This window comes from Rattus norvegicus, chromosome 2 (genome assembly GCF_021556685.1).
Source record: "Rattus norvegicus strain SHRSP/BbbUtx chromosome 2, alternate assembly SHRSP_T2T, whole genome shotgun sequence".
Classification (NCBI taxonomy): Eukaryota; Metazoa; Chordata; class Mammalia; order Rodentia; family Muridae; genus Rattus; species Rattus norvegicus.
In genome coordinates this window covers 171,184,402-171,210,839 of record NC_141535.1, presented here as the reverse complement: position 1 = coordinate 171,210,839, position 26,438 = coordinate 171,184,402, and the positions used below count along the sequence as shown (strand labels likewise).

The following is a 26,438-nucleotide window of genomic DNA, read 5'->3' as shown; positions in this document are numbered from 1 at the left end:
GGGAAAGCGTCAACAGAATGAAAAATGGCACAGTAGAAATGTTCTGGTCTTAGGACGAGGAAGAACCCAGTAAGGAGGGAACATTTCCAGATTCTGAGACCTGTGACATCATGATCAAATTGTTCTAATTAAGGGCAGTTTTGAAAGTGGTAAGCAAGAAAGAAGTCATCACAGTCAGAGATCTTCACTGAAATTAGCCACTTATTTCTAAGAAAACCCAGAGTTCAAAAACACTGTGGGAAGGATGTATTCAGAATACTGAAGGAAAGCTGTCAATCAGGGCTTGTATTTCCAGAAACAGTTCCTTCAGAGATATCAGAGATAACAAGAAATATATCTTAGTGAGCACTGAACCCTTCAGAAGTAGGAAGGGAGTTCTTCAAATGAGGTAAAGTAACATTGACACCTAGGTTGGTCACTATGAAGAAGTAAATCACAGAGAAGGCTACTGGTTAAGTAAATAGACAATTTACCTATATCTCATGTATTTACTTTTAATCTGATTTAGGAGACGGCTGTGCTGTGTAAAGCAGTCATGCTGGTGAAGTAATCATATAGTGTATAAAGTACAGACAATGGCCATCACAGCATAACTGTGACAGTGGTGTCATAAGGCAGGGAAGCTTGGGATGAAAATAAAGTTGATATGTACCTGAACTAGAACACTATAAATTCAGACATTAGTGCCAACCCTTAGGATAGTCACCAAAAGATAAATCCAAACATTAGTGGTATTCCTTAGGATAATACCAAAATACCAAAAGATATCAAAAACAGCCCCAAAGTACATGGTACAAAAAAAAAAAAAAAAAACAGCAGAGGAAACTAGAGGTTAAATTTCTTCTGTATAATATTTTCTGGCAAGCAAAAGCCATGAGTTTCTCCTTTTTTCTTTTTATTTAATTTCTAAGACAGGGTTTTCCTGTGCACCCATGACTGCCTGGAACTCACTCTGTAGACAGGGCTAGTCTTGAACTCAGATTCGCCTGCCGCTGCTTCCAGAGTGCTGGGATACAGGTGTGTGCCACCACTCAGTTACCCTGAGTTTTATTTTCAGTTTTTTGTGTTGTTTTGTTTGTTTTGTGTGTGTGTGTGTGTGTGTGTGTGTGTGTGTGTGTGTGTGTGTGTGTTTTACATTATTTTAGAGTGTATAAATTTGAGGAAGAAAGGGAGAGAGACAGAAAAACTTTAATTCCACTTCATACAAACATTAGTTTTGGAAAAATTGAAGGACAAAAGGGACATCTGACATAGTTCGTTAGTTTCTTTCTGTTGCTATGAGAAACGCCCAACCAAACAACTTCTGGATGAAAGGGTTTCCTTTGACTTGTGGTTCTGGAGGGTGAGTCCACAGTGGTGACTGAGGCGTGGGCAAGGAGCTGGCCCAGCACAGTTAAAACTACAGACAGGAAACAAAGCATTGGACTGAAGTGAGCATGGATGTAAACTCCAAAGCCCACCCAGTGCCGTGCTTCCTCCGGCAAGGCTCTGTCTTCTTCTAAAGGTCCTGTGACCTCCTCCAATAGTGCACCAACCGGACACTGGGTGTTCAACTCTGAGGGAATACGAGGGCATTTCTCATTTAAACCATCATATGTGGGAATGGCAGAATGTCATGGAAATGGCATCTAATTACACTAAGTGAAAATGGCTTGTTTTCCAGTGACAAGACTGAGAAGGCCAAAATGGAAGGAAATAAGTCAACTAATTATATACCACCTAGAAGAGACTCCTATTTAAAGACAAAAATATGTTGAGAGTAGAAGGCTGGAGGAAGACTCACAAGCAGTAATTGAAAGGGGTCAGAGCAGCTGAACCAAGAGCAGAGAAACAGACTTTGAGGCAAGATGTGGCTACTGTGGAGAGTGCAGCTTATGATGATGACGGATCGGAACGTGCAAGTTACATATGCACGCACACGTGACAGCTTTAGAGAGGAATGTGCCCACGAGCTCCGGAATTTGATGCTGGTTCCCAGCCAGGGGTTGCTGCAGCCTCGTAGAGGACGTTTGCTCAGGAGGCAGGTTTTGAGAGTTTGAAGCTTTTTATCTGTTTGATCTTTGCCTCCTGCTTGTGTTTGAAGATGTGAGCTCTAGGCTCCCCATTGCTGTCTCCATGCCTCCTCCATGCCTGCTGCTTGCTGCCATGACTCCCAACTGAGATGGAGCTCTAACCCAAAATAGAGTCATTTCTTCATAGGGTGCCTTTGGTCCTGGTGTTTATCATAGCAACAGAAAAGTAATTAATATATGCAGATATAACATGAATTATAAAATATATGGGGCGAAAGCCTCAAGAAGTAATGGGGCAGATCAATAATTCAACAGTGATAGCTGAAAGCTCTAGGACTTGAATACTGAGCAGACAGTTGAACGAGGAATGCTCACCCAAATACAAGAGGATACATGTTTCCTTCACATGGAGTCTCCCCACAAGGGAGAGCCACAGATGGAGAGCGAATGGGTGATTGATGGGGCAGAGCATGGGGGATGCTGTCTGCTTTGTGCACTCGGTTCCCTACTGTTGATAAGATGGTCTGTGATTAAGATAGTGGTGGTGATTTACAGCCCACTGATTTGATAGGGTGAAATCTGTCATATAAAACTTACGTTATTTTCAATAAGAAAATAAAGATCAGAGCTGGAGAGATGGCTCAGAGTTAAGTTCTTCCAGGAGACCTAGGTTCAATTCCCAGCACCCATGTGGCAGCTCACAACTGTCTAACTCTAGTTGCAGGGACTCTGACGGCCTCACACATATATACAGGCAGGCAGAACACCAACGCACATAAAATAAAAACAGATAACTTATTAAAGAAATAAAGGTCAGCAGGATGTGGTGGTGCATGCCTTTAATCCCCGTACTCAGGAGGCAGAGGCAGGCAGATCTCTGTGAGAAAGTGGGTTTCAGGATATTGAGGACTGGTATACAGGGAAATCCTGTTTCAAAAAACCAACCAGCCAAGCAATAAACATAAAGTCCTCCTCATAAGTTTATGCCTACTTGGTCATGGCATTGTTATGTCCTGTTGAAGGTGACTTGGAGACACTTTACAGATGTGTTTAGTAGCAAAATGCATATTCATTACTTTACATTTTTTTGGTTTTGGTTTGGTTTCTTCTGTGTAGTCCATGCTGGCCTCAGACCTGAGATCCTCCTGTCTCAGCCTCGAGCATGAAGTCAAAGGCATAAGATTATATATTCAACATATAAAGTAAAGTAAGCATTTTCTCCTATGGGATTACTTGCTTGCCTCTAAAATGTTTGTTTTGATTTGTTTTGTTTTTGAGCAGAGTCTCTTAGCACTCACTCTGTAGACAAGTCTGGTTGTGAACTTTCTGAGATCCTCCTGCTTCTGTCTTCCAACTGCTGGGATTAAAGCTGTGAAACATCATGCCTGGCTTTGTTTCTAATAATTTTTGAAGTCAGATTTACCATAGTGTAAGAATACATACATTAAAACTCATACCACTAAATTGTTTTTATCATCTGATATGGTAAGCTATTTGAGAATCATCTCTTTTAAACCTGTACGTTAGAGGCTGGCAAGGTATCTTAGAGTGAAGGGTTAAAATTTCTAAAAGTTAGTCATGAACAAAGTCCAGACATGCCTGAGAGAATTTGAGATAGGGCTCACTGGCCCGACTATCAACTCCCAAGGACACTGGCCATCTGGAGCCACCCCCTCCCCTTCCTTCACTCCCTGAGGATGGGTCATCCCCCTGCTGCAGTGAGATGAGTTGCCCTGCCCACATTGCTGAGATGCTAGATTACACGTATGCTTTGTTGATGTAACTCCGTGCCAAAAGTAACTGTGCACCCTTTGTATTAGCCAATTATGTGTATTCACACGAAACCCCTGGTTTTCCCTATATAAGCTCCTGCCTAGAGAGGCTCGGGGCTTGACTCAATCTCCTGTGTGAGATACGTGTCAGCCCGAGATCTCGTAAATAAAACTGCCTCTTGTTGATTACATCAAGACCGGCTTCTCGTGTTTCCTGGGGGTACCTCAACCCGTGACTGGAGCGAGAGTCTCCCCAAGTCTGGGGGTCTTTCAAGAGGATGAAAATGTTTGCCACCAGGTCTGACAACCTCCACAAGTGACCTCTGACCTCCACACCTGTACTGCCTCCACATAAACAAGCAAATAGACAGACGAACAACCCGTGTATAGAATAAGTCTGTACTTTAAAAAAGTCAGTACAGCGCTGATTGAGATTTAGGGAAGGGAAGCTAGCCACACTGTCTTTCTGTTCTTTACTGAGTGTAACTGAATTACCTCAGATTTTCTTGAGCATTTGAGCAGGTTTTTAAGATGTAGAGTTAAAGTACTATTTGAGCTTTTCCCTGGTAATTTCTGATACATGCGTAATTGATGAGACATTGGTTCACATCTGTAGAGGGTTGGAGTAGTTTTCTATGTACAAATGACTGCATTTGTTTTCAGGTCAAGCAAATAAAGTAGCTAAGGAAGCCGCCAATCGATGGACAGGTGAGTAGGACCATGACTACAGCAAAGGCTTCACGAGGGTGCACAAGTCAGTGTCTTCACACGTGGTATGAACCATCTTTATAAAAGTATGTTTCTGTGAGACCAACAGTTGCTCCAAGTTTAACTCTATGACTTTTCCTAAGCTAAGTTCCTGATCACTGAACTTACATATCTAAAGAGGTGAATTGGAGTTCCATGTGGTTTTGCTTTTCTTTGGTACTGGGCATTGACTATGAGGCTTCACACAAGCCAGACGAAACAACAACTCCCCACCTCTTCCCCCCATGATGTGTGTGTGCAGCCTACAGTTTCATGGGTTTGAATTTACCATCCATTTGGGAGTTTCATGGAATCCTGAAGGTTTGCCTTCTTGCAAATAAGAAGAACTAATGTGCTTTGAGGGCTCTTTGCTGCTTTCCTGCTATGAGTGTCTGTGGTGGGTGCTCATCTTCTCTCTGTGGAAATCCTCAAAGTAGATGTGATCATTGCTCCTCAGTGTGAAGAAGCAGTCAAGGCCCTAAGGAGTCCAAAGCCTCAATGTATTGGACCCTGGGAATTAGACAGCCTGCCTTCTTTTTCTGATCTACACCAAAGATATTCTAAGAACTAGAAGTTAATGGAGCACTGTGACACCAGGTGTGGGCATCACCTGCCCACAAGCTTAGCAGTTGGGAGACTGAGGCAGGAAGACCCTGAATTTAAGGTCAGCCTGGACTACATAGTGGGATTCCATTCTGCATCAAGTCTACTCTCCCACTAATGCATTCTGTGTGTCCTAAACTTTAGGAGAAAGTAATGATAGTTATGGTTTATACACAAGTATGACTAATAATATTAAACCTGCCAGAAAGTACCCCTGATGTTTCCCACTATTTGATAATAAAATGGTGGTGACTGAGTTTCTCCACCTGGTGACAGTCTAATGCTGCCCACCTACTAGTTCTTATCACTGTGCTCCCACGGGAGGGTGTGTTTGGGCTCGGGCAGAGACTAGAAGATCTTACAGGGCTGTTGAATGTCAGGTTAGGCCCGGAGAGATGGTATGTGTGCCAGGTTTCCTGTCGCTGGTTCAGGCTGTGTTTTTCAGAACTTTTGAACCTTATTTCCCCTAATTCAGTGTATAATAAAATAAATAGAAAATAATAATGGCTTCTCTTGGCTTCCCAATTATCTGTCTGTCTGTCTTCCTGTATAGTTAGCTGTAAACAAATCAAAACAAAATAATAACAATACCCTGAGAGTTTGAAAGGTGGTAGAAGGAATGTTTTGGGTTTTGTTGGTTTCGAGATAGGGTTTCTCTGTATGCAGCTCGGGCTGTCCTGTTAACTCTGTAAACCAGGCTGGCTTTGAACTCAGAGATCTGCCTTCCTCTGCCTCCTGAGGACTGGAAGGGATGTTCCTATGATAACAGAATTAGCTGTTCAGAACTGTATTTCCCGTGCTCTAGATGTGACTTAGTTGGCAGGCTACTCAGCATGCACAAAGCTGAGCTGGATCTCAGCTCCAAATAAGACTCCACGCTCAGCCCTCTGGAGGTAGAGGAAGGCAGGTCAGAAATCATGACATCTCACACTATGTGCTCTGTCTCATGCTAGCCTGGGCTAGTGACCCTGTTTCATTCCCACTGAAGGCCGCAGCTTACTCATTTACATAGACAGGTGCTAGGAAAAGATGAAGACAAAAGAAAAACCTCCCTGATTTCAAAGTTGTTCTTACAGCAAAGATTATACTACGTATCAGTTAAAGCCTGCCTTCTTTTTCTCCTACAGAATTCTTGAAATATATCTAGAACTAAAACCCTCCAGCCTAGAGAGATGGTTCAGTTGATAAGAGCTCTCACTGCTCTTGCAAAGGACCCAATTTGAGTTCTCATCACCTACTTGGAAGCTCATAAGCCCCTGTTTCACCCCAGTTCTAAAGTATCCTACACACTGCCCTGGCCTCCAAAGGCTCCTGAGGGGGTATAAATAAACTCATGCAAACATGGACATACACACTTCAGACTTAGTCAGCGTTCTATTGCTGTGAAGAGACACCATAACCAAGGCAACTCTTATAAAGGACATTTACTTGGAGCTGGCTTAGAGTTTCAGAGGTTTAGTCCATTGTTATGGCGGGAAGCATGGTGTCATACAGGCATACATAGTGCTGGAGGAACTGAGAGTTCCACATGTCCATCTACAGGCAACAGACTTTTTACCACATTGGGCATAGCCTGAGTATATAAGAGCTCAAAGCCCACCCCCACAGTGACACACTTCCTCCAATAAAGCCACACCCACTCCAACAAGGCTACACCTCTTAAAAGTGCTAATCCCTATGGGCCAAGAATTCAAACACATGAGTCAATGGGGACCATTCCTATTCAAACCACCACAATATAATAAATACATATTGTTTTATTTTGTCTGTTTGAGCTTCTCTGTGTAGTCCTGGCTGTACTCTGTAGACCAGGCAGGCCTTGAACTTAGAGATCCACCTTCCACTGTCTTCCCAGTGCTGGGATTAAAGGTGTGTACCACCAATAGATTTTTTAAGAATACAATATATTCTGACTATGGTTCCCTCCCAACTCCTCCCAGAATCCTTCCTACTTTCCCACCACCCAAATGCACACCCTTTCTTTTTCTCTCCCATTAGAATACATAGAGACATCTAAGAAAAGTCTGATAAAATAAAAACATACTAGAAGCAGACAAAACAAATGAAAGAGAAAGAGAAAGCCCAAGCACAGCCATAGACACACTTGCACACACAGATCCCATGAAAACAGACACATCAAAACATGTAATATTTTTAAAAGAATATTGTCTAAGAATTTAGTGTTTTAGTTTAGAGAATGAAAGATAACCCAGGGTCTTTTTTTTTTTTTTTTTGGTTCTTTTTTTCGGAGCTGGAGACCAAACCCAGGGCCTTGCGCTTCCTAGGCAAGCGCTCTACCACTGAGCTAAATCCCCAACCCCCCCAGGGTCTTAAATATAGATGAACTGTTCAACCTTGCCAAAGTTTTGTTGATACTTTACATCTTACTTAACAAATTACATCATAATAAATTCAGTATAGAGACTTTGTTTTCTGTGCTAGGAATCCAAAGGCATCTTAGTGCATGAAGTGAATTGAGTTCACTGCAAAAAACCTTGTTAGCTTTCTATAACACATTCTTATAAAAACAGTGGCATTTTGTTAGCACTGTTGATTCTTTAGAGAATTACACACACAACAACACAAACATATAAATAACCAGACCCAAAGATGCTACAGTTCAGTGCCTTTCTATCCAGCTAGGGTACAGCACTCTTTTTCCCATGTCAGGTGGTAGTATTTACTCTAGAAAGAAAATTGAATTCCAAATTTATATTTATTTAATACTTAGAAACAAGTCCATGGAAATAGTTTATTAAAGGAGACTCCAGTTCCACGCATTGACTTTCAGGATAGCAGATTAGATACTACAGAGTAGTTTTAGCAACAGAAGTGACTTCTCACCAGTCTGAAGGCTTGGGTCCTGTTTCCTTTGAGGCCGCTCTGCCTTGCCCATGGCTGCCTTCTCCTAAGTCTTCCCATCCTCTTCCCTCTGCTAACTGATGATCCATCTCTCTTTGTGTCTCAATTATAAAGACACCAATCAGGTTTTGCTAGGGTCTACCTTAATGACTCCCATTTTAAGTTAATCAACTTTTTTCAAAGGTTTTTCCTCTAGAACATTGTAAGCTGTGTGGTTGGTGGCTAGAAGGAAGAATGACATGATATGGCCACAGCACTTAGGAAGGTTTTGCTTTAATCTTTTATTGATTTTTACTAGTAATACATTATACTCTGACAGACTTGGAAAACCTGTGCCATTGTTCTTGTGTTTGTGGAAAGCATTTTAATTAGACATTATGTAATATATGAGAACTGTGTAGATTGAGAGTTGGGGAAGACTGTTGTTCTTACTCCTCAGGGCAGCTGCCTTTGCACATTGGCACTGGCTGCGTCCCTTGCATCAGTGATGCCTTAGGAGCAGGTATCGACATCCCTTTTGGGTGAAGACTCTTATCTCGAAATCTTTTTATACACTCTGGGGTTTCCCCTTTGGGGTAAATTCCTTTAACTAGGTGCAACCGTTTTTTCAGTAGTACAGTACAAATCCCTGTAAGGATGCTGAGGACACATCTGCTTCTGTGTTATTTTAAGAGGCGAACCCTTTCCACTCCTCTCGCCTGGTCCCTCAGGCTGGCCTGCTTATCTGGAAGCCATTACTCCGACTGGAAGGACAGGAGTCTGGAGAGAAAGTGCTTCCTCTGAGAGCAGGAGCAGCTGGACGTGCTGAGGGAGTGGAGCAGTTTCACATTTCTGTAAGACAGTGGGCCATGGGCTTGCTCTTTCCAGTGGAAAGGCACCAAGCACGAGAGCAAAGCAGTCTCCATGTCTGAGGAATTATAATTCTAATTGGAGAATCTCAGAATGTGGGGGACGGCCGGAAGCTGCCCTGTTCTCCGTCATTCTAAGGAGCAGACCACTTCTCATTTGCATGTATCTCAGAGTAATGAAAGCTCAGCATGGACACAGATCGTTAGATTAGGATGTTTTATGATTATGGTGTTAAAAACAGTTTTTATTTTTTTTTTTAGATAACATATTTGCAATAAAATCCTGGGCCAAAAGAAAATATGGGTTTGAAGAAACTAAAATTGATAAAAACTTTGGAATTCCAGAAGACTTTGACTACGTAGACTAAAGTGTTCGGTGCTGAACAAGGATCTGTGGGCTTGTAAATATGTCAAGCTTTAAACCTTTAACTGATGTTACCCAATTATCGTCTAACTGTTAATTGTTTATTTTAATTTTTCAGTTTTTAATAAAGTACACATTAAGGGTGTTCTCCTTTTTCGGTAACTGTCCCACAGTACTCATTGAAGCAGAGTGGAGCAAACAGCTCCCCATCCCAGTCAAGTTGGGAGTGCATGGGATTCTCAAGAACAAAGTCACAACATGGTAGAGTGTCTGTTTCATTCAAATACGAAATACTGAATGCATTTGAGTGCTCTGTCACAAAGACAGACACACACACATACCGGGAGAGAGAAAGACAGACACAGACAGACAGAAATAACCTTTAAACCCAAATCTCAGTACTTTACCTCAGTACTTGGTGGAGCATTTATGACATTCAGTCTGCTGCTACAGCTTTGCAAATGAAACAGCGCATCAACTGTTCTGCCTTCAGTTTAGAATTACAGCTCCTCAGGCACGGAGACTGCTTTGCTCTAGTGCTTCGTGCCTTTCCACTGGGAAGAGCAAGCCCATGGCCCACTGTCTTGGTTTATGTCCTTTCCGAAGACGGAATGTCTGTGTTCTTAGAGCACATGAAACAGTGTGAGTTCCCCCCAGCCTCTGCTAACCTGTTCTTTTAAATAAAACAAGTTCAGCGTAGTCACTTTGCAGACACTATAAATTAAAGACAAAAGCCAGTATGGCAGGGACCACTACGCAGGCTTTAATATCTTCCTTCTGTTACTTGAGCTAACTGCTCCGTTCTGAAATGACCCAAATGGCACCCAGACCGTCTGCTAGTGAATCAGCCTTTGTATCTTCAGGAGTTGCTCTGGGTCTACTTAATCCTTTCCTGGCTGTGGGCAGTGCAGACGGGTCCACCATTGTTTGTTCTTGGGGCCAGTTTATGTTGTTAGGGCCACAGATCTTTTCACTGGATGAAGAATTTGATGTATGAAATAGAAGCACAGAGCTTAGCACGGTCCATCATGCTTTAAGCCATGACACTTGGGATACTGAGGCAGAAGGATTGCTATGAGTTTGAGACTAGCCTGGACTGCAAAAGAAAAGGAAAAAAAATTGAAAAAAAAAATACAATACTAAATGTGGAAATTCTTAAGAGTTTTCAGAAGTCACTTATTTATTGCTTGCTCCCCTGTTTAAAGTGTTTCTATATTCAAAACAGCAGCCTTTTCTCATAGTCGCTGAGGTGCCGTTCTGAGAGCAGGTAACTCCAGAGTTGGATCTTCAGGAGGATGGAAAGGAATGAGTGAGGTGGGCAGCATTCATGGACTAATGACATTATGGCACTCCCTTGGCCACTAACGCCCCGGTAAATGGTTAATAGACGACTCTGGAGGGAGAGTGCACTGATATGCAGTGTTCATGTGTTAGAAATATGCCTGGCGTGGTGGTTCACACTGCCAAGGTGATGATAGTGCACAGAGGAGGAGGGTCTACCTAGGCAGGCCAAGCTCTTGCAGTGTTCTTGTCATTTCCGGAGGTTTTGAGAACTTGATTAACGGGGGCAGGCAGGACATGCATAGGCGTACACAGTAGAGACCAAGGGTGCTCAGAGGAACAGCTCTCACCTATTTGCCCTGTTGAGTCAGTCTTCTTGTTTCTTTCCTGCCTTCTATTTCCTGACACCAAAGAGCCTCCATCCAGGTAACTCCCCTGTGTCTGTTTCCCATCTTGCCCCAAGACTGCGAGGTTAGAGCCACACACCACTGTGCTAGCTTTTCTGGTTTTGTTTTGTTTTTTGTTTGTTCTGTTTCGTTTGCTTTGTTTTTTAAATGTGGATTCTGGGGATTGAACTCAGGCTTATGGAGCGAGTGTTGTACCTGCTAAGCCATCCCACCAGCCATTTCGGAGAACAGGTTCTCACATAGCCCAGCTGGCCTCAATTTATGTAGCTGAGGGTAACCTTGAACTCTTGGTCCTCTTCTTCAGCCTCATAAATGTTGAGATTACAGGCAGGTGCCTCATTCTGGCTCATGTGATGTTTCCACCCTCAGGTGCGGAGATAAAAATAATCGAAAGAGCAGCAGTGATAACAGAATGTAGGGAAATAACTAGGAGATGACCAGTCCTTAGTTTCACTACCCCTCGTGAACACAGTAAAGACTCTCATAGATTTCTTACCTGATCTTCATGATGGCTGTTTAAAAACCAGAACTCTGTGAGAACATGTGACTAGTCTGTTAATCTGTGAGAATGCCTTAGGTTTCACTGCTGTATAGAACTGGAAACACTGATAAGACTGGGCCATTGGTCCAGGGACGCTCCAGGTAATTTGATAGTTTTAGGCTACTTTCCTGTCAAGCTGAAGATGTATGAGGTTCAACTTGAGTTGGCCTGGGATCATGTTACAAGTGACCTAGGACCTAGCTCAACTGAGTAAATCACGCAGCCCTGGGGATCCCGGTATCTTCTGCAAGTCCTGAAGATACTGGGGAGCTGATATCCACCTACCCAATGTCCTCCACACGTCAAGTCATCTTGTCCGTCTCTCAAATAGTATCTGCTCCAGGAGTGAGAGCTTGCCTCTGATATTCACTATGTGACTGGCAGTGTGTACGTTCTTGGTCTGCCTTGGGTGGATGCTGCTGCCCTTACATTTAGCATATATATCTTTAGGAAACTAGAGAATAAATCCGACTGGCAGGCCCAGCAGAGGCACAAGTGCTGCTTAGCACAGTGGTAGGAGCCGTGGCTGAGGCAGGTGTCTAACGTGAGCTGAGACCATCGAAGTCTAACAAATGATAGAGCCTTGTCTCCCAATGAGGGGCTCTCTTCAGAGGGCAACTTCCTAGATGTTTCTCTGCCAGGAGGAGCTGATCCTCTTAGTGGATTATGCATTACCCAAGCCTGGCTTCCAAGCAAATGAGGAAGATGTAACAAGAGGTTAGGTCAGGTGCCAGACTTTTCTGGGGTACTGGAGGTTGAATTTCAGGGTGAACGTAAGTGGGTAAACTATCACCATGAAAGATAAATTCAAAGTTACGCATACAACTTTTTTTTATTGTCTTTTGTATTTTTTGAGTTACAAGTAAGAATGTGAAATGGGAGATTATGAGTAGATTATAAAGCCAAAAATATTTGCTTTTTGACCTTTTACAGAAAAAGGTTGCTTATTTCCAAAAAAGCCAAACTTTGGCAGCAAGTAGACTAGATGTGATCTACAAAAATGGATTTAATGTACCCAACCATAGAGCGTGCACGTTTGTGTGTGTGTGTGTGTGTGTGCGCGCGCGCGCGTGTGTGCGCGCGTGTGTAAAGAAGAGAAGTAAATACCAAGTACATTTCTCTGTTCCTATCTCCCTGTATGCCTTGATTTTTTAAGGCAGGATCTCTTCACTGAATTTGGAGCTTACTACTCAGCTATTGGCTGGCCAGTGACTCCCCACCCCCACCCAAGCCCTGCCCACAGGGGTTTGCCTCACAGTGCTGAGGTTGCAGATGCATGCTGGGGATTTGAACTTAAGTCCTCAAGCACGCAGAGCAAGTACTCTAACACGGACCACGCCCTCAGACCCTATTTTAAGTTTATTTTTATTTTATTTAATTTTTTTCATGGTGGGAAACATGGGACTGTGGAGTCTTTCTTTTATTGACGCTTACAGTTTGGTCCCAGATGGGAAAGAAAAAAAAAGCAAATTACAAACAATGTTGGCAGTAGGATGTCCCTGGGGAGGGAAGCTGAGTGGAATGTGGCAAGCCAGCGAGGGGTCTGAGTTTTGGAGGCCATGAGCCTCATCAGATATGGCCGAGATGGCAGAATGCCCAAGCTTCTTGTGTAGGCATAGCCTCAAGAAAATTAATGTTAAGATACAAGAATTGAGGGAGCCGAGGAATCCCAGGCTCTGGTCCCAGAAAATCTCCCTCCCGCTCAGTCTGACTCCACGGTGCAGAAACTGGGCTCTTCTGGCCTGGTGGTCTCCGTCAGGGATGACAGGTAGGCCAGCCAATGAGCACTTAGCACTGGCATCAGGGAGAAGAGGGGAAAAGCCAGAGGCCAGGACAGCTGACCAGACACTTAACTCCATTGTTACTATAGGGCCCCTACTCCAGGGCCGGGCCACTCCACAGCCCAGGATAGCCAACCTCTGTACTTTCTAGCTCAGGCTAGGAAACACTATCTGCTAGGAGAGGAGGAAAGGAGAGGCCCACATCCCCTGGTGTGCGCCAAGCCCTTTAGGTAGGCTGGATCATAGCATCCTTGAAGCTGTCATGGCGACAAAGTCCTCAGAGCTGAGCCGGATGTTGCCCTGTACAGTGGTATCCTCGCGGAAGGCCTCAGTCAACACCTGCAGCTGGGCACACACCTTGATGAAGCAGTCCAGCTGCATGGTGGGAATGGCAGAGCGCGTGCAGTATTGGGAAACCGGGAGCTGTGTGAACTGAGGGCTCAGGTTGTAGCCCATCTGGGACAGCGCTTACTGCAGCTCTGTGGAGCGAATGGATCCCGAGTGGTCCCGGTCACACTGCTCAAAGAGGCTCCTCCACGGCTGGAGGGATTTCCGTAAGGCTGAGAAGATGTCGGCATCAATGCGGCCAGCCTCGGTCTTGTCAAAACACGTTTATCCTCATGAGGCCTGTCTCGTCATTGCATGAGGACCAGTTGGAGTTGACCAGGGCCAGCTTCAGCTCCTTGAGGGAGATATAGCCACTGCCATTGGCATCCACCGACTGGAACCAGGAGTCGGCCTCAGGATCCACATTGGGGGGTTGGTGGGGACACCCCGGTCCATAAGGTCCAGGCTGCTGGGTACCATAGGGACTTGGAGGTAGCTGACCATTGGGACCTCCTGGTGGTCCACCGCCATATGGTCCGCCTGGAGTTCCAGAAGGGATTCCTTCAACACGGGGCACCCATAGGGTCCTCCAGGGGCAGGAGCTCTGTAACCACCACTAGGGGGGAATCCACCTCCATACTGGCCCACCATGGGGAAGTCCAGGATAGGAGCCCCCTGGGGTGGTCCAGGTACCTGTCCTGCAGCTCCTGGACAACTCTACGTGTCTGGATAGCTAGGCATGGTGGTTATGACATCACACAATTCCTATTTTAAGTTTAAATCAGTTACTAGCATATTCAGGCTACATGGTGACTCATTAGAATGGAGACTTTTCAGCTTCTTTTGGAAACTGGATGATTTAATAATACTACTGGCAATAAACCAGGGGAGGAGAATGGAACCCACTCTAAGAAAGTTTATTCCCCAGAGGAGCACCACCGTGCAGCCCCCACCCCGATCACAGTTCATTCTTCCCTAAGTCCAAAGTTGACAAACTGCCTTAAAATTGAACATTAGTTTCAGTCCAGAAAACTTCTTGACATTTGCATTAAATTTGTAAATTAACTCAGAAACAGAGCAATTTATCTAAGAAAAAAAGGATATTTTTGTAGTCAAGTATTCTTCAGTGTTCTTTCAATAATAGTTTTTGTCATTTTTCCATGTATTTTTATGGTCCTTAAGTATATTTGGGATTTTTTTTGTTTGTTTGTTTCCATCTACAAGGTGTTTTCTCTCGCATTTTATCTTTTAGCTGGCATTATTTACATACCTAAAGGTGATTGATTTTACATATTAGTCTAATTTTATTAATTTTGTGGTGGTAAGGATTAAACCTGGGAGAGTTCAAGTGCTGGCACTTATGAGCTCCTCCTCAAGCACCTGTAGGTTTATGCCTGTTGCTCTGCTCTGTTATCTGCATCTCCAAACTCAACCCTCTGGGTAATTTAGAAAGATGATTCAGTTAGCTCATGATGCTAGAGTCTGGGAGACATAGTATCAGCATCTGCTTGCCATTAGTGAGGTGGTCTCTGTCTGTTTGTCCCCTCCCTTCGCCCCCCCCCCCCCCCCATTTTTGTTTGTTTTGTTTGGTTTTGGTTTTGGTTTCAAACAGTCTCACTATGTAGCCCTGGCTGTCCTGGAACTCAGTATTTCAACCAGGCTGACCTTGAATGTGCAGAAATCTGCCTGCCTCCACTTCCCAAGTTCTGGGATTTCAGGCATGCACCTCTATGCCCAGCTCCAAGGCAGGACCTTCTTGCTGCATGTAGAGGTGTGAGTTCAGGTGATGGTTTGATGGTATGTTCATTGAACAAAATGTGCTGCTTGCAACCATGCGTTCTTGGCCAGTTTTATAAGTACCAGGTATTTCTTCTGTGGAATGGGCATTAAATCCAAACAAAGTGGTGGGTTACACCCGCAACATCTGTACCATTATTGCCTCTATGGGCATAGCTCGCCTGCTTAGTCAACTCACAAGGTTCAGAGCTGGTTAAGACTGATAATGACTTTTCCCCCCAAGCAGCCTGCATAGCACCTTCTAGTACTATGAAGGCCAGCCGTCAGGGAAGACACTTCCTGGTCAGTGCCAAGTTGCCTTTTTCATGCCTATAACCGTAGACAATCATTCTGTTTGTTTATGTTTTGAGTATTTTTAGACAGAAAGCCCATTGGATTTGTCAAAGGTTTTCCTTCATCTCTGGAAAATGTTATGATCTTCTTAAATCTACTGAGATAAAATGGTATTAATGTTTCTTATTGTATAGCCATTCATATCTCCCTCACGCATGTTCTTATGAAATATTTTTTTATAAATTTAGTACCCATGTTATATTTACTTCCTAAAAGATATTTGGACATTTTATCATTCCATGTGTTCTTGAACCGTTTATGCAATATTGGGAACATTTTGTCCCTGCAATATTCAACTGCAATTCTGAAACAACACAAACATGTTAGGCCATGCCATGTGTATCACTAAAACTGTTTGTCTTCCACGTAAAATGTGAGATATCCACAGGTTAGGCCACAGTTGAATTCACTCACTCGCTCTCTAGTGTGTCTTATGAAGATGTAATGTAAATTTGTTGAGCCAAGTTTGGTGGACATTTGGTTTTCGTCTTATTTCAGACTTATTGAAAGAACATTTCTAAACATATCTCTTGGCACATTTGTGGGAGTTCGGAGAATGAATTCCTTGACCAAAACAAAGTTCCTATTCATGAAGAATTAATCTTCTAAAATGAGTACAAGACAGGCGGACAGAGCTGAGTTTTACAGAAGAGAAGAGGAAGAAGGGCTGTGACTTCAAGGCCTTGAACATCTCCACTGAAAAACAAGTAGTTTATTTCTAAGAAATTTTTGTTTGTTTAAAAGATTTGCTTAAAGTCAGCTGAGACTCCTTTATCAAAACAGAATTGTGGACAATTTTGCATTTAGTTAGGTTTCATTAGTGGAAAAGTAAACATATAATTTTCCACAGTCACCAGGCTGAAGATTGGTGCTCGAGAGTCAAAGCCCCAAGTACTTTCTGAAAACACTCAAATCACCTCTTTCCACCATGGAGACTGCACTTGAGGCAAAGCCTGAGTTACTCTGTAAGCCCCAACTTGGAAGGCATCATGTTTCTCATAACATTTTGAAAAGTAACTATGGGAACTTTTAAGTCATTTAAATCGAGTAGATGTATGTTTTTCGATCCAGCTGTGGTTGTTAGCATGTTTAAGTAACCTGCCTTTTGCGTGCACTTGTTTCCAGTGCGGGATGCTGGGTCAGCTCTGGAGACCCACATCTGACTGGTTTGACCGTGCTCAGTGAGTTTCCATTACAGCTATTTGGTTTAATTCTTAGGTCAACTGGAACAAACTGTTATTCTGCCTTTGCAAATACTTAAATAAAGTCAGTTTGCATCTTCAGGGATTGAAATGGCCCATGTCCATTTTTTTTTTAACAGATAAAAAATAGCACATAAAATAATCGCATTGTTTTCCTTAATGGATCCAGAAGATCCTCCATTTTGGAACTGCCTCAGTATTTCACATGGTATGACTTCCGGGAATACAGTGTCTAGATATCCCAGTGCTTTTGCCTAACTGTGATCAAGTGTCTGAGGAGGTCCTTCAGCTTTTCCAGCAGATGGTCATCAGCAGGGACAGATATAGTGAGCTGCAGTGTGGACTGCATTATAAGACCATCTTAGCAATAAGACCAGAACCTTAGAGTCAAATATAATCCGAAGAGACAGATGGCTTTTGCTCTGTTCGGCAGAAGCTCCCGAGGCCGTGTTGACTTCCGTCCCTTTCATCCCTGTAGGCCTGGAGCACCTCCCTGATATTTGACATGAAAGGGTTACATGCTGATCTCCAGCCTCGAAGGGCTTCTCACCTCTGCTTGTCAGTAACTGAACTGTAATTTATAAATGGCCTGATTCTGGCAGACTATCAGGCAGCTGTTATGGTTGAGGCAGTTTTCCCCCTCAGTCCTTTCAACTGTGTCGAATGGTTGCCACTCAAGCTTCCTCCTCGTGCAAAATGACACTCCTTGATCTGCCCTATTAGTGTTTTGTGTTCTGCTTTGAGCCCTTCCCACACAGTTGGACTTCCCAATCTTACCACCATCATTTTCACCCCGCTTTTCGTTTTAGACCAAACTCCACTGTTGCTCATGACATACCTGCTGGGTCCTGGAAGGCTTCAATGTCTCCTCCCAGTGTCTGACTCCTGTGTTGTCTGAGTTTTTTCATTGACACGTCTCCACAGAGTTTCATTAAACTTAAATTTTCGAGATAGGAAAAACGTTATCCCTTCTCTTATATCCTATTACCTTAGGATCGGTGAAGTTGTTCAGGGCATTACTTGTACCTGTTACCCACATATGTTTGATGCTTTTATCCACTCTTCAGAATGTTTGACAGTCACTGGCTTGTCTTTGCAAAACTTTGCTCTAGATACTGGTGACAAAAACGTAAATGAGCAGGTTCAAAGGTAGTATGAGGTATGGTGGCAGGACATTAGATCACTCTGTGAACCCAAGATTGTGTTATTTACTGAAAAGCAAACCTGCCTCTAGTTGTGTTCTGGATCAGCCCTTAGCCCATACCTTTATTGGCTGGAATGCAGTCGTGCCCTTAGCACACACCTTTAATCCAAAACAATGAAGGTAAAGTTAGTTTGTAGAAGGAAGCACCCATGTGTGAAAGTGGTATCTAATTGAGTGGCAGACAAAATGATGAATCAGAAAAAGATATGACAGAACAGATACGCCTGACTCTCAGGAGAAGAGAGGATAGAGAGGCAACATAAGAGGGAGCAGTGCAGGGAGGAGATGGTTTTACAGGGAGAGTTTTAAAGAAACAGGTTGAAGAGAGAACAAGCAAGACAGAGGTAGAGACAGAATGAGCCAAAGAATGAGAAGGGGCCAGAAAAGTAGAACAGATTGCCAGAATTAGTTATGAGGCTAAGCAGACCAATTCAGTCAGAGGCCAAGAAGGAAGCCCATTTGACTCAGTCAGCTTGGAGAGGAGTTTGAGCCAGAACAGCTGAGTTGAACCAGCCAGCCAGGGTTCAGAAAGATCTAGGAAGGGTGAGTTTATTCAGCAGTGAGTCTCAAGGGCTGAAAACATCCTAGGAAGGGTGAGCTTATTCAGCATTAAGTCTCAAGGGCTGAAAACATCCTAGGCCTAGTCAGGACTGTAAGGACTCTAGAAGCTTCCAGGACTAGGCCTACCTTAGCAGAAGGAGACAGTAAGCCCCAGAGAGAATAAAAGTCACTGTAACAAAGTATAAAGGGCCTTGGAGGCTCAGTCACCTCTTATCAAGCCTGCTGACCCGAGTGTGTTCCCTAGGATTCCCAGGACACACACACACACACACACACACACACACACACACACACTTTGGCATGTATGTACCCACACATGTGTATACATAAATGTTTTTAAAGTTTGAAGTATAAAGGAAGTCAGGGAGAGCTTGTTACAGCATTGTCGAATGGGAGCAAAACTCACAAAGCTAGACCCGTTAGGGTCTGGATCTATAGCTACAGCACTAACTCTGGACCCCAGTACTTGATACTTATTTAGAAACGCTGTAACCTTTATTTTTACTGCACTTATTTTTAGATATTAACTGTAGGCAAATATAAAATAGTACAGTGTCCTATGGGTTTTTCAAACACTCTTAGTGTTATTTCTCCCTCTTCCTCCTCTTTCTCTCCATGTCCGAATTCCACTCCCAGTTAAACTCCCCATAATCCCAATTTCCCCTTCCTATAACTGCTTTTTCTCTCCATCCCCATAGTCCCTTTCGTCTTTCCTGGTTTCTGTAGTTACTCTATGTGGTACACTCACATCTGAAGATTTGGAGCTAGGATCCCCAGAGGAGAAAGCTTGTGATGTTTTTCTTTCTGAATCTAGATTTCCTCATCCAATGTGATAGTTACTAGGAGCTTTCATGATTTCATTTTTCTTTTAGCTGAATAGTATTTCCTAGTGCCATATTCTCTTTACCGGTTGAAGAACATTAAAGTTGCTTCTATGTCATAGCTGTTGTGAGCACAGCAGCAGTGACCCAGCTGAGCAGGTTTCCATGCAGGTGGATGTTGAGTCCCTTGGGCATATGCCAAGGAGTGGCACAGCTGGGTCATGTGGTAGATTCTGTATAGGTTTTTAAGACGTCTCCACAATCACTTCCAGAGTGTCTCCACAAGTTCGCAATTTCACCAAAGTGAATGTGAGTCCGCCCCCCCCATCCTCATCAGAACTTATTGTACAAACCACAGTTTTTAAACAAATGTAATAATCATAAGTAGCAAAATAGATACACATAAAGTAAGTTATTATTGCTCAAAATGTCTTCAGGCCATACAGTGTATTTTAATACAGGGAAAACAAATACATGCATAGTTACAGCTACTAGCCTGCCGACAGGAAAAGCTGATAGGGTTACAGGACAGGAGATCCACCTCCACCCGTAGGCACTATTTGAAAGCAGAATTCCAATGCAGAAGTTTTAGTGGTGCTTGCTCCTTCTGATCCAGCTTTCCCATGTCCCCATTCTCTGCAATGCTGGGCAGTTAAGCTAGTCCTGTCTCTTCCCAAGGAACCGGTGATTTACCAGTGTTGCTTCCTGAGCCCTTTGCAGGCACACCTTCTTTTGAAGGTCACCCATTTAGGGTTTACTGCAGTCCAGTATCCTCCGAGGGGCCCTCTGCAGTATGCCTGAAGCTGCTATGTGGCAGGAGTCATCCTTACATTGGCTTTGCCTGTTCCTGTTGGAATGTCTGGTAGCCATTAGATTTCTAGAACCTCATCCTTGCATTGTCTGCGTAGATGGTCTCTGTGGTCTGGAGTCAGATGCCTGGGAGGGTGATTGCTGATATGATTAGAGCTATGGAATAGAGAATTACACATTGAGCGGTTGGAAATGCTCCGCTGCTCTCTGGAACGTGGTCCTCAAGCCTGAAACAAGTGGAGCTGGAGTAGAATAGGGTAGATCTCAGTCCTAGCCCCCAGTATGAGTTTAGGTAAATTACTTAACACCCCCAAGCCTTCACATTCCTCCTTAAAAGGCATGTAAAAATGGTTTCAGAGATGTTGAGAGTGTTTGGAAAGTCAGACAAAATAATGTGGACACTGTTCTCTAGCACAGAGTACGCTCAGCAGAGAGTGGTCATGTTCTGAACACAGCAAATTCTTGCCAGAGGAAAAGGAAATCCCCACCAATAAAAAACACCAGGACCGGAGTGACTGTCATGGCTGCACTGCCCCCTCCATGATAGATGTGCTGGCCCTATCATGGCTGCCCTGTCATAGGAGTGCTTCCCCTGTCAGGACTCTGCTGGCCCTGTCATGGCTGTGCTGCCCTGGAGCCAAGCTCCACTAGGGCTCCCAACACTCTGGCCAACCTCAGCACTCCTTCACTTGGAATTCAGGCCAATAATGGAAGAGGGTTCCAGAAATTGTAGCTTGGAAATTGAAAACAATTTTTCTTATAGAAAAGCATCGTTCTATCTTCATAAAATTCATGAAGTTCATTGTGTTACCTTCATAAAATTACTTATGGGCTCCTTTGGCCGTATCTGGCAATCAAAGCCACCACGTCTAAAATTGTTTCTATGGGAAACTATGTTCCCAGCTTCTAACAACAGACTTAGAAACGAACTATTGGAATGCGTCTTGTTTGGGGACAGTCTGTAGGTCAGCACTGGTAGGTCAGCATTTGTGACTCATTGTCAGTGAAAGAGAAATGGCATTTAGTACACTGTTTCTGACAACTACAGCACATAACAGTTCTTGATGAGGTCATCAAGGGTCTAAAGTTATTTAAAGTAGCAACTATGTAAACCTATCACATTGTGTTGATATCTGGAATCTTATATTCCAGCTATTAGCCCAGCAACTAAGATGCCCTTGCTATGTGCTCGTTGGACATCCTCAGAATTTACTATTTTTAAGGGAGGTGGAGCTTTGTGATTTTGCATGTTCCTCTGTGGTTATATAACTGTGAGCTGAACCCCTGGCCTCCCTCCCCTTGCGAGGCTTCTCTGCCCATGTTTGGTAACTGTTCCACAGCAGAGTCTGAAACTGAATCAAGCCAGCAGAATCCTTATTCGGACGGGCTGAAAGCTGAACAGCTCAAGACCTAAGATTTAAGAATCCTCTGTGTGCGGGCAGGGGCTGTAGCTTAGCAGTGGGATGCTTGGCCAGCGTGTGTGAGGTCCTGGGCTCCATCTCTAGCCCTGCAAGAGGAGAAAAGAATTTCTCCTGTGTGACGAATCTGTGGGTCAGGCTTGCTTTTTAAAGGCAAGGTACTCACAGAATATCACATTATTCTTTGTAATTATAATTACTGTAATTATAATTATTCATTAGCTTCAATAAAGTTGAGAGGAAAGGCTGAAGTGGTTCTCTGAACAGGGCTGACAGCGCTGGGAAAGCTGTCAATCAAGATCCATGTAGAGGCAGTCCGAGGACCTGTCGATTTCCTGATTTAAGATGTACATGTGGGGAGAACAGTGTTCCTCCCGTTCGTTCTTTCATTCAGTGAGCATGTACTGACAATCAAGGTCTCATTAAGAGCATGGTTTACGGGGTTGGGGATTTAGCTCAGTGGTAGAGCGCTTGCCTAGGAAGCGCAAGGCCCTGGGTTCGGTCCCCAGCTCCGAAAAAAAGAACCAAAAAAAAAAAAAAAAAAAAAAAAGAGCATGGTTTACTCTGGAGGACATTGAACAAATACCCTAAGAAGTGATTGTAACAGGTGCCATGGCACCAAATGCAGGGAACTAGAAAGGTTTATCTGAGGACTGTGGCTTGGAGTGGCAGTTGGGGGCATTTAGCTAGAAACCTAACAAAGACATGGGATGAGCATGTGAGAAGACTCTCATGGGAAAAAAAACAAAACTGGCTGTGGCAGAAAAAGTCAGAGCCCCATGCCCAAGGGAGGACTAGAGTGGTGGATCTTAAAACGGGTGGGAACTTTAATAGGTTTGGGTCATTGGATATAAGACAAAGTCCATGGTTTGGGACTGGGGATTTGATTGGTAAAGTGCTTGGCTTCTTTGCATATATGAAGACCTATGTTCAGTTCCTATTACAAAAAGAAAAAAAAAAAAGCTGGGCATGATGGTATAAGCCTGAAATATCAGCTCCAGGGTCATGGGCACAGGAAGACCAAAAGATCAAGGTCATCTTCAGCAGCATAGCTACTTTGGGGAGATCAGGCCAGCTATATGAAACCTGTCTTGGGGGAATAGAATGGGGCATGGGGGGAAGGGGAGGACAGGGAGAGGTCTGCGAAGGATTGACCTATTAACTTTGTTCCTGTGGGAGGGCAACACATCACGGTAGGATCACATGACAGAGCAATGTCACTTACCCCACTGCCAGAACTGAGTGAGAGGACAAGGGTGGGCCCAGAGTCCCGCAGCCCCCTACAAGAGTACACTTTTGATGACTACAGAGGTGCCAACTGCTTACCAATAATGTCTACCTTACCGGCCCTTTAATAAAGTGACCTTCGAGGGATATTGAAGATAAACGTTATAGGAAGCCTCGGGGGTGGAGTTGCTGGGGACAGGGACGGGAGGGGACGGCAGTTGCATGGACTGTAATAATCTGGGTAAGAAGTGATGAGAGCTTAGAGCAGGGCAGGGAGGAGGTGCAGAAAGACGGGACATTTCCTATCACGGCAAAGACTTACTGCGATGGGGGTCAGGTAGGTGATGATTGCAGATCATGCAGTTCTGGCTTGGAGTAATTTTGACGATGGTGTTAACTTTAGTACAGTTGAATAAAAGTGTCATTTAAGTTTTGGAAGGAAAATAATAAGAAAAAATGTAAAAGTCACTTGTCTCTGTTTTACGATTGTTTTGTGAGGGCATTTTCTTTAGTGTGCAAGGCTTTTGTTTTATTTGTCTGTCTGTCCTTGGTGATGCTGGAGGTTGAGTGCAGAGCCTTGTGTCTACTAGAAAAGTGTTCCTCTACTGATTTTTCTCCTTTCTCTTTTCCCTGAGAATTTCTGCTGAAAGCCAACATTTCCAAGGTCCCACTTTCTCTCTCCCAGACAGAAAGAGACAGAAAGAGACTATAATGGTTACAGGACAATTTTTATCACCTGCAAAATTTGATTGTGATACACACACACACACAGAGAGAGAGAGAGAGAGACAGAGACAGAGACAGACAGAGACAGAGACACAGAGAGACAGACAGAGAGACAGACAGAGACAGACAGAGAGACAGAGACAGAGACAGACAGAGACAGAGACACAGAGAGACAGACAGAGAGACAGACAGAGACAGACAGAGAGACAGAGACAGAGACAGACAGAGACAGAGACACAGAGAGACAGACAGAGAGACAGACAGAGACAGACAGAGAGACAGAGACAGAGAGAGAGAGACAGAGAGAGACAGAGAGACAGAGACAGAGAGAGACAGAGACAGACAGAGAGAGAGACAGAGAGACAGAGACAGAGAGACAGAGACAGAGAGAGAACTCACAACTCCTCTCTTTTCCATTGGTCCAGTTGGTGGGCCTCTCTTTGGTTGGTTTGTTTATTTGAGTCCGCTTCTCAGCAGGCAGCACTGAAAGTTAAGCCAGGTACTGATGTACTCACATAACACATGCAAAATGAGAGGTGTTCTCCCAACCTACAACAGGTATCTTTTGCACATTTCCAAAGATCTACCAGGGAGTTCCTCTTGAAGAAGTCCTTGGCATAGTACTCATCACTAAGTAAATGTCAGTTGTTGCTACTATTTTTAAATCCTTCTTATTAAAAAAAAAAAAAAAAGCTACCACTTTTGGTTCTGTGATGGGTCCAAACAGTGCATGTGAAGCTTATACGAGCTAAGTTCACATACAAATATACATTCATATCTATTTCCAAAGCAAATTTCTTTTCAGAGCAGCTGGAGAAACAGCTTGTGAGGAGAGCTGGGAGTCAACTGGTGAATGAGAAGCCAAGGGCTGTCAGAGCCATAGTCCTGGGCATCATTAAAAGTTGGCTAGAAAGACAGAGTTGGCAGTAATAGAACGGAAACAGGTGATTGTAGACCCACTCAGCAAAATCCAGACCAAACTAAACCCAAACTAAAACTAAGTTTTGTGTTTCTTGCTAATGTTGGTAATTACTTCTGCTTCACTTTCTTGGTCATAAAAATTGGAAAGCAAGCCCTAGACTCAAGCCTTGTTGAAGATTCAATGCATGTGAGGATTCTTTTTCTTTTTTCTTGTTTTTTTCTTTTCTCTCTCCCCCCTCTCCCTCCCTCCCTTGCTTACTTATTTGCTTTCAGTTGGAGAATTATAATCTGTAAAGTTAAATGCTAATTCTTTTCTAGAAAGCAGTTGTTGTAACTCTTTACCTAGTCCTAGAGAAATACAGCGGCTTATATGTACAGATTTCTATAAAGACTGGGTAATTATGTTGGTCAGAAGGGGGATTTTTTCCTTAGTCAGATGCCTCAAGGTCACTTGTAATATCACATTCACCCTTGTGTTCAAAAACTCCCATTGACTGCATGGCCTGCAGTTGATCCCCTCTCTCAGTGTTCAAGTGTGGCCCTATACCCAGTGTTGAGGAAAGCAGAGATGTCTGGACTTGTTCTCCAGTCAGCTTTAGAGAGGGCAGTCGATGTCCATTAGAGGCAGCTGCGGGGCTTGAAAACAATGGGGAGGGGCTGAGGAAAGGACTCAGTCAGTAAGAGCACAGGTTTGGTTCCCAAGCACCTAAATGGCAACTGAAACCATCTGTACCTCCTGCTCCTGAGGATCCAGTGCTCTCTTTTGCACTCTCTGGGCACTGCATGCATATGGCATACATGTAGATATGTAGGACAACATCTATACACATACAATTTTAAAAATGAATCTTAAAAACAGAGACAAGGAGAGGGCTCAGTCAGCATAGTTTTCTCTATTGTGACAAATGCCATGGCTGAAAAAGAAAATATAAAGTCTCTCAAGGGAAGTCAAGGCAGGAACTGAGGTAGAAACCACCGAAGGAGGAAGGCTGCTTGGTCACTTTCTCCTCCTGCGCATGCTCAGCCTGCTTTCTTATACAACCCAGCAGCACCTGCCTAGGGATGGAACTGCCCATAGGGGGTTGAACCCTCCCACATCAATCATAAATCAAGACAATATTGCAGAGACGTGACCATAGGCCAGTCTGGTGGAAGCAGTGCTTCCAGACAGAAGGAAGAAGTTGTTCCTTCTTTCCAGGTGGGTCAAGTTGACAAGATTATACTAGTCAAAGCACTAGTCCCTGACCAGAAAGATGACTCCCTTGCTGTTTGAAACCCCGAGGCTAGATGAGGAAAGAGGAAAACGGGATACTAAGAGTTTAAGATAAACTGCCGTGCACTGCTTGTCAAAAGGCAAGTTACTTCCCTATTCCCAGACAAGTGCTACAAGGCCAGAGTGCCAGGACGGGTACTGTAGAGAGTGTTGATGGCAGGGATTCCCATGACCCAGAATTGACCCCAAAGCATCCAAGAGCTGCTAAACCTGTGTGGACATCTTCCTAGCAAGTGACTCTGTGATTAGACAGAGGATTATACACCACACCACGTTCCTTGATGTCATCGGGTAAGTCCCCAGAGCTGTACCATACTGTGGGAAAAATGAAGAGGGAGACCATCGAACAAGCTTATGTTCTTTGACTGATGGCAAGGATATTGTTTCTGTATGAAAGGTAGAAATAAAGTTCCATTTTTCTTGACTAGGCCACTGTGTACACTGTGAGTGAGGTTTTGTCACACCAGAGCTCCAGAGTGAAAAGCTGAAGAAATGATTCTAAGTACAAAGGGCAGAGTCACCTCAACAGTCACTCGAGGTAGCATGAGAAGCTGGTGGAAGATCGGATCTGCTTATTTATTTATTTATTTATTTATTTAG

At 43.8% G+C, this 26,438-nt stretch overlaps 1 protein-coding gene, 1 long non-coding RNA gene and 1 pseudogene across 4 annotated transcripts in view; 1 reads left to right on the top strand and 2 right to left on the bottom strand.

Moving 5' to 3' along the window:
* The window catches only part of Mnd1 (meiotic nuclear divisions 1), a 63,771-nt gene extending 54,401 nt beyond the window's left edge, over positions 1 to 9,370 (top strand). For 2 of the 3 annotated variants that reach the window (XM_087619535.1, XM_087619532.1), the window contains exons 8-9: positions 4,448 to 4,492; positions 9,106 to 9,353. In XM_087619535.1, the coding sequence (XP_087475661.1) occupies positions 4,448 to 4,492; positions 9,106 to 9,212 (152 nt within the window). In that variant the 3' untranslated portion in view covers positions 9,213 to 9,353. Of the gene's footprint in view, positions 1 to 4,447; positions 4,493 to 9,105 lie in introns of all 3 variants that reach the window. The other variant, NM_001398663.1, reaches the window with a different exon arrangement.
* Positions 9,371 to 13,339: 3,969 nt separating this feature from the next.
* On the bottom strand, positions 13,340 to 14,286 carry LOC103691596 (peflin pseudogene; annotated as a pseudogene).
* Positions 14,287 to 19,861: 5,575 nt separating this feature from the next.
* Positions 19,862 to 26,438, bottom strand: part of LOC134485933 (uncharacterized) — a 31,102-nt gene continuing 24,525 nt past the window's right edge. Inside the window, exon 3 of the long non-coding RNA XR_015675946.1 lies at positions 19,862 to 20,429. This is a non-coding gene — a long non-coding RNA (uncharacterized LOC134485933). The remainder of the gene's footprint in view (positions 20,430 to 26,438) is intronic.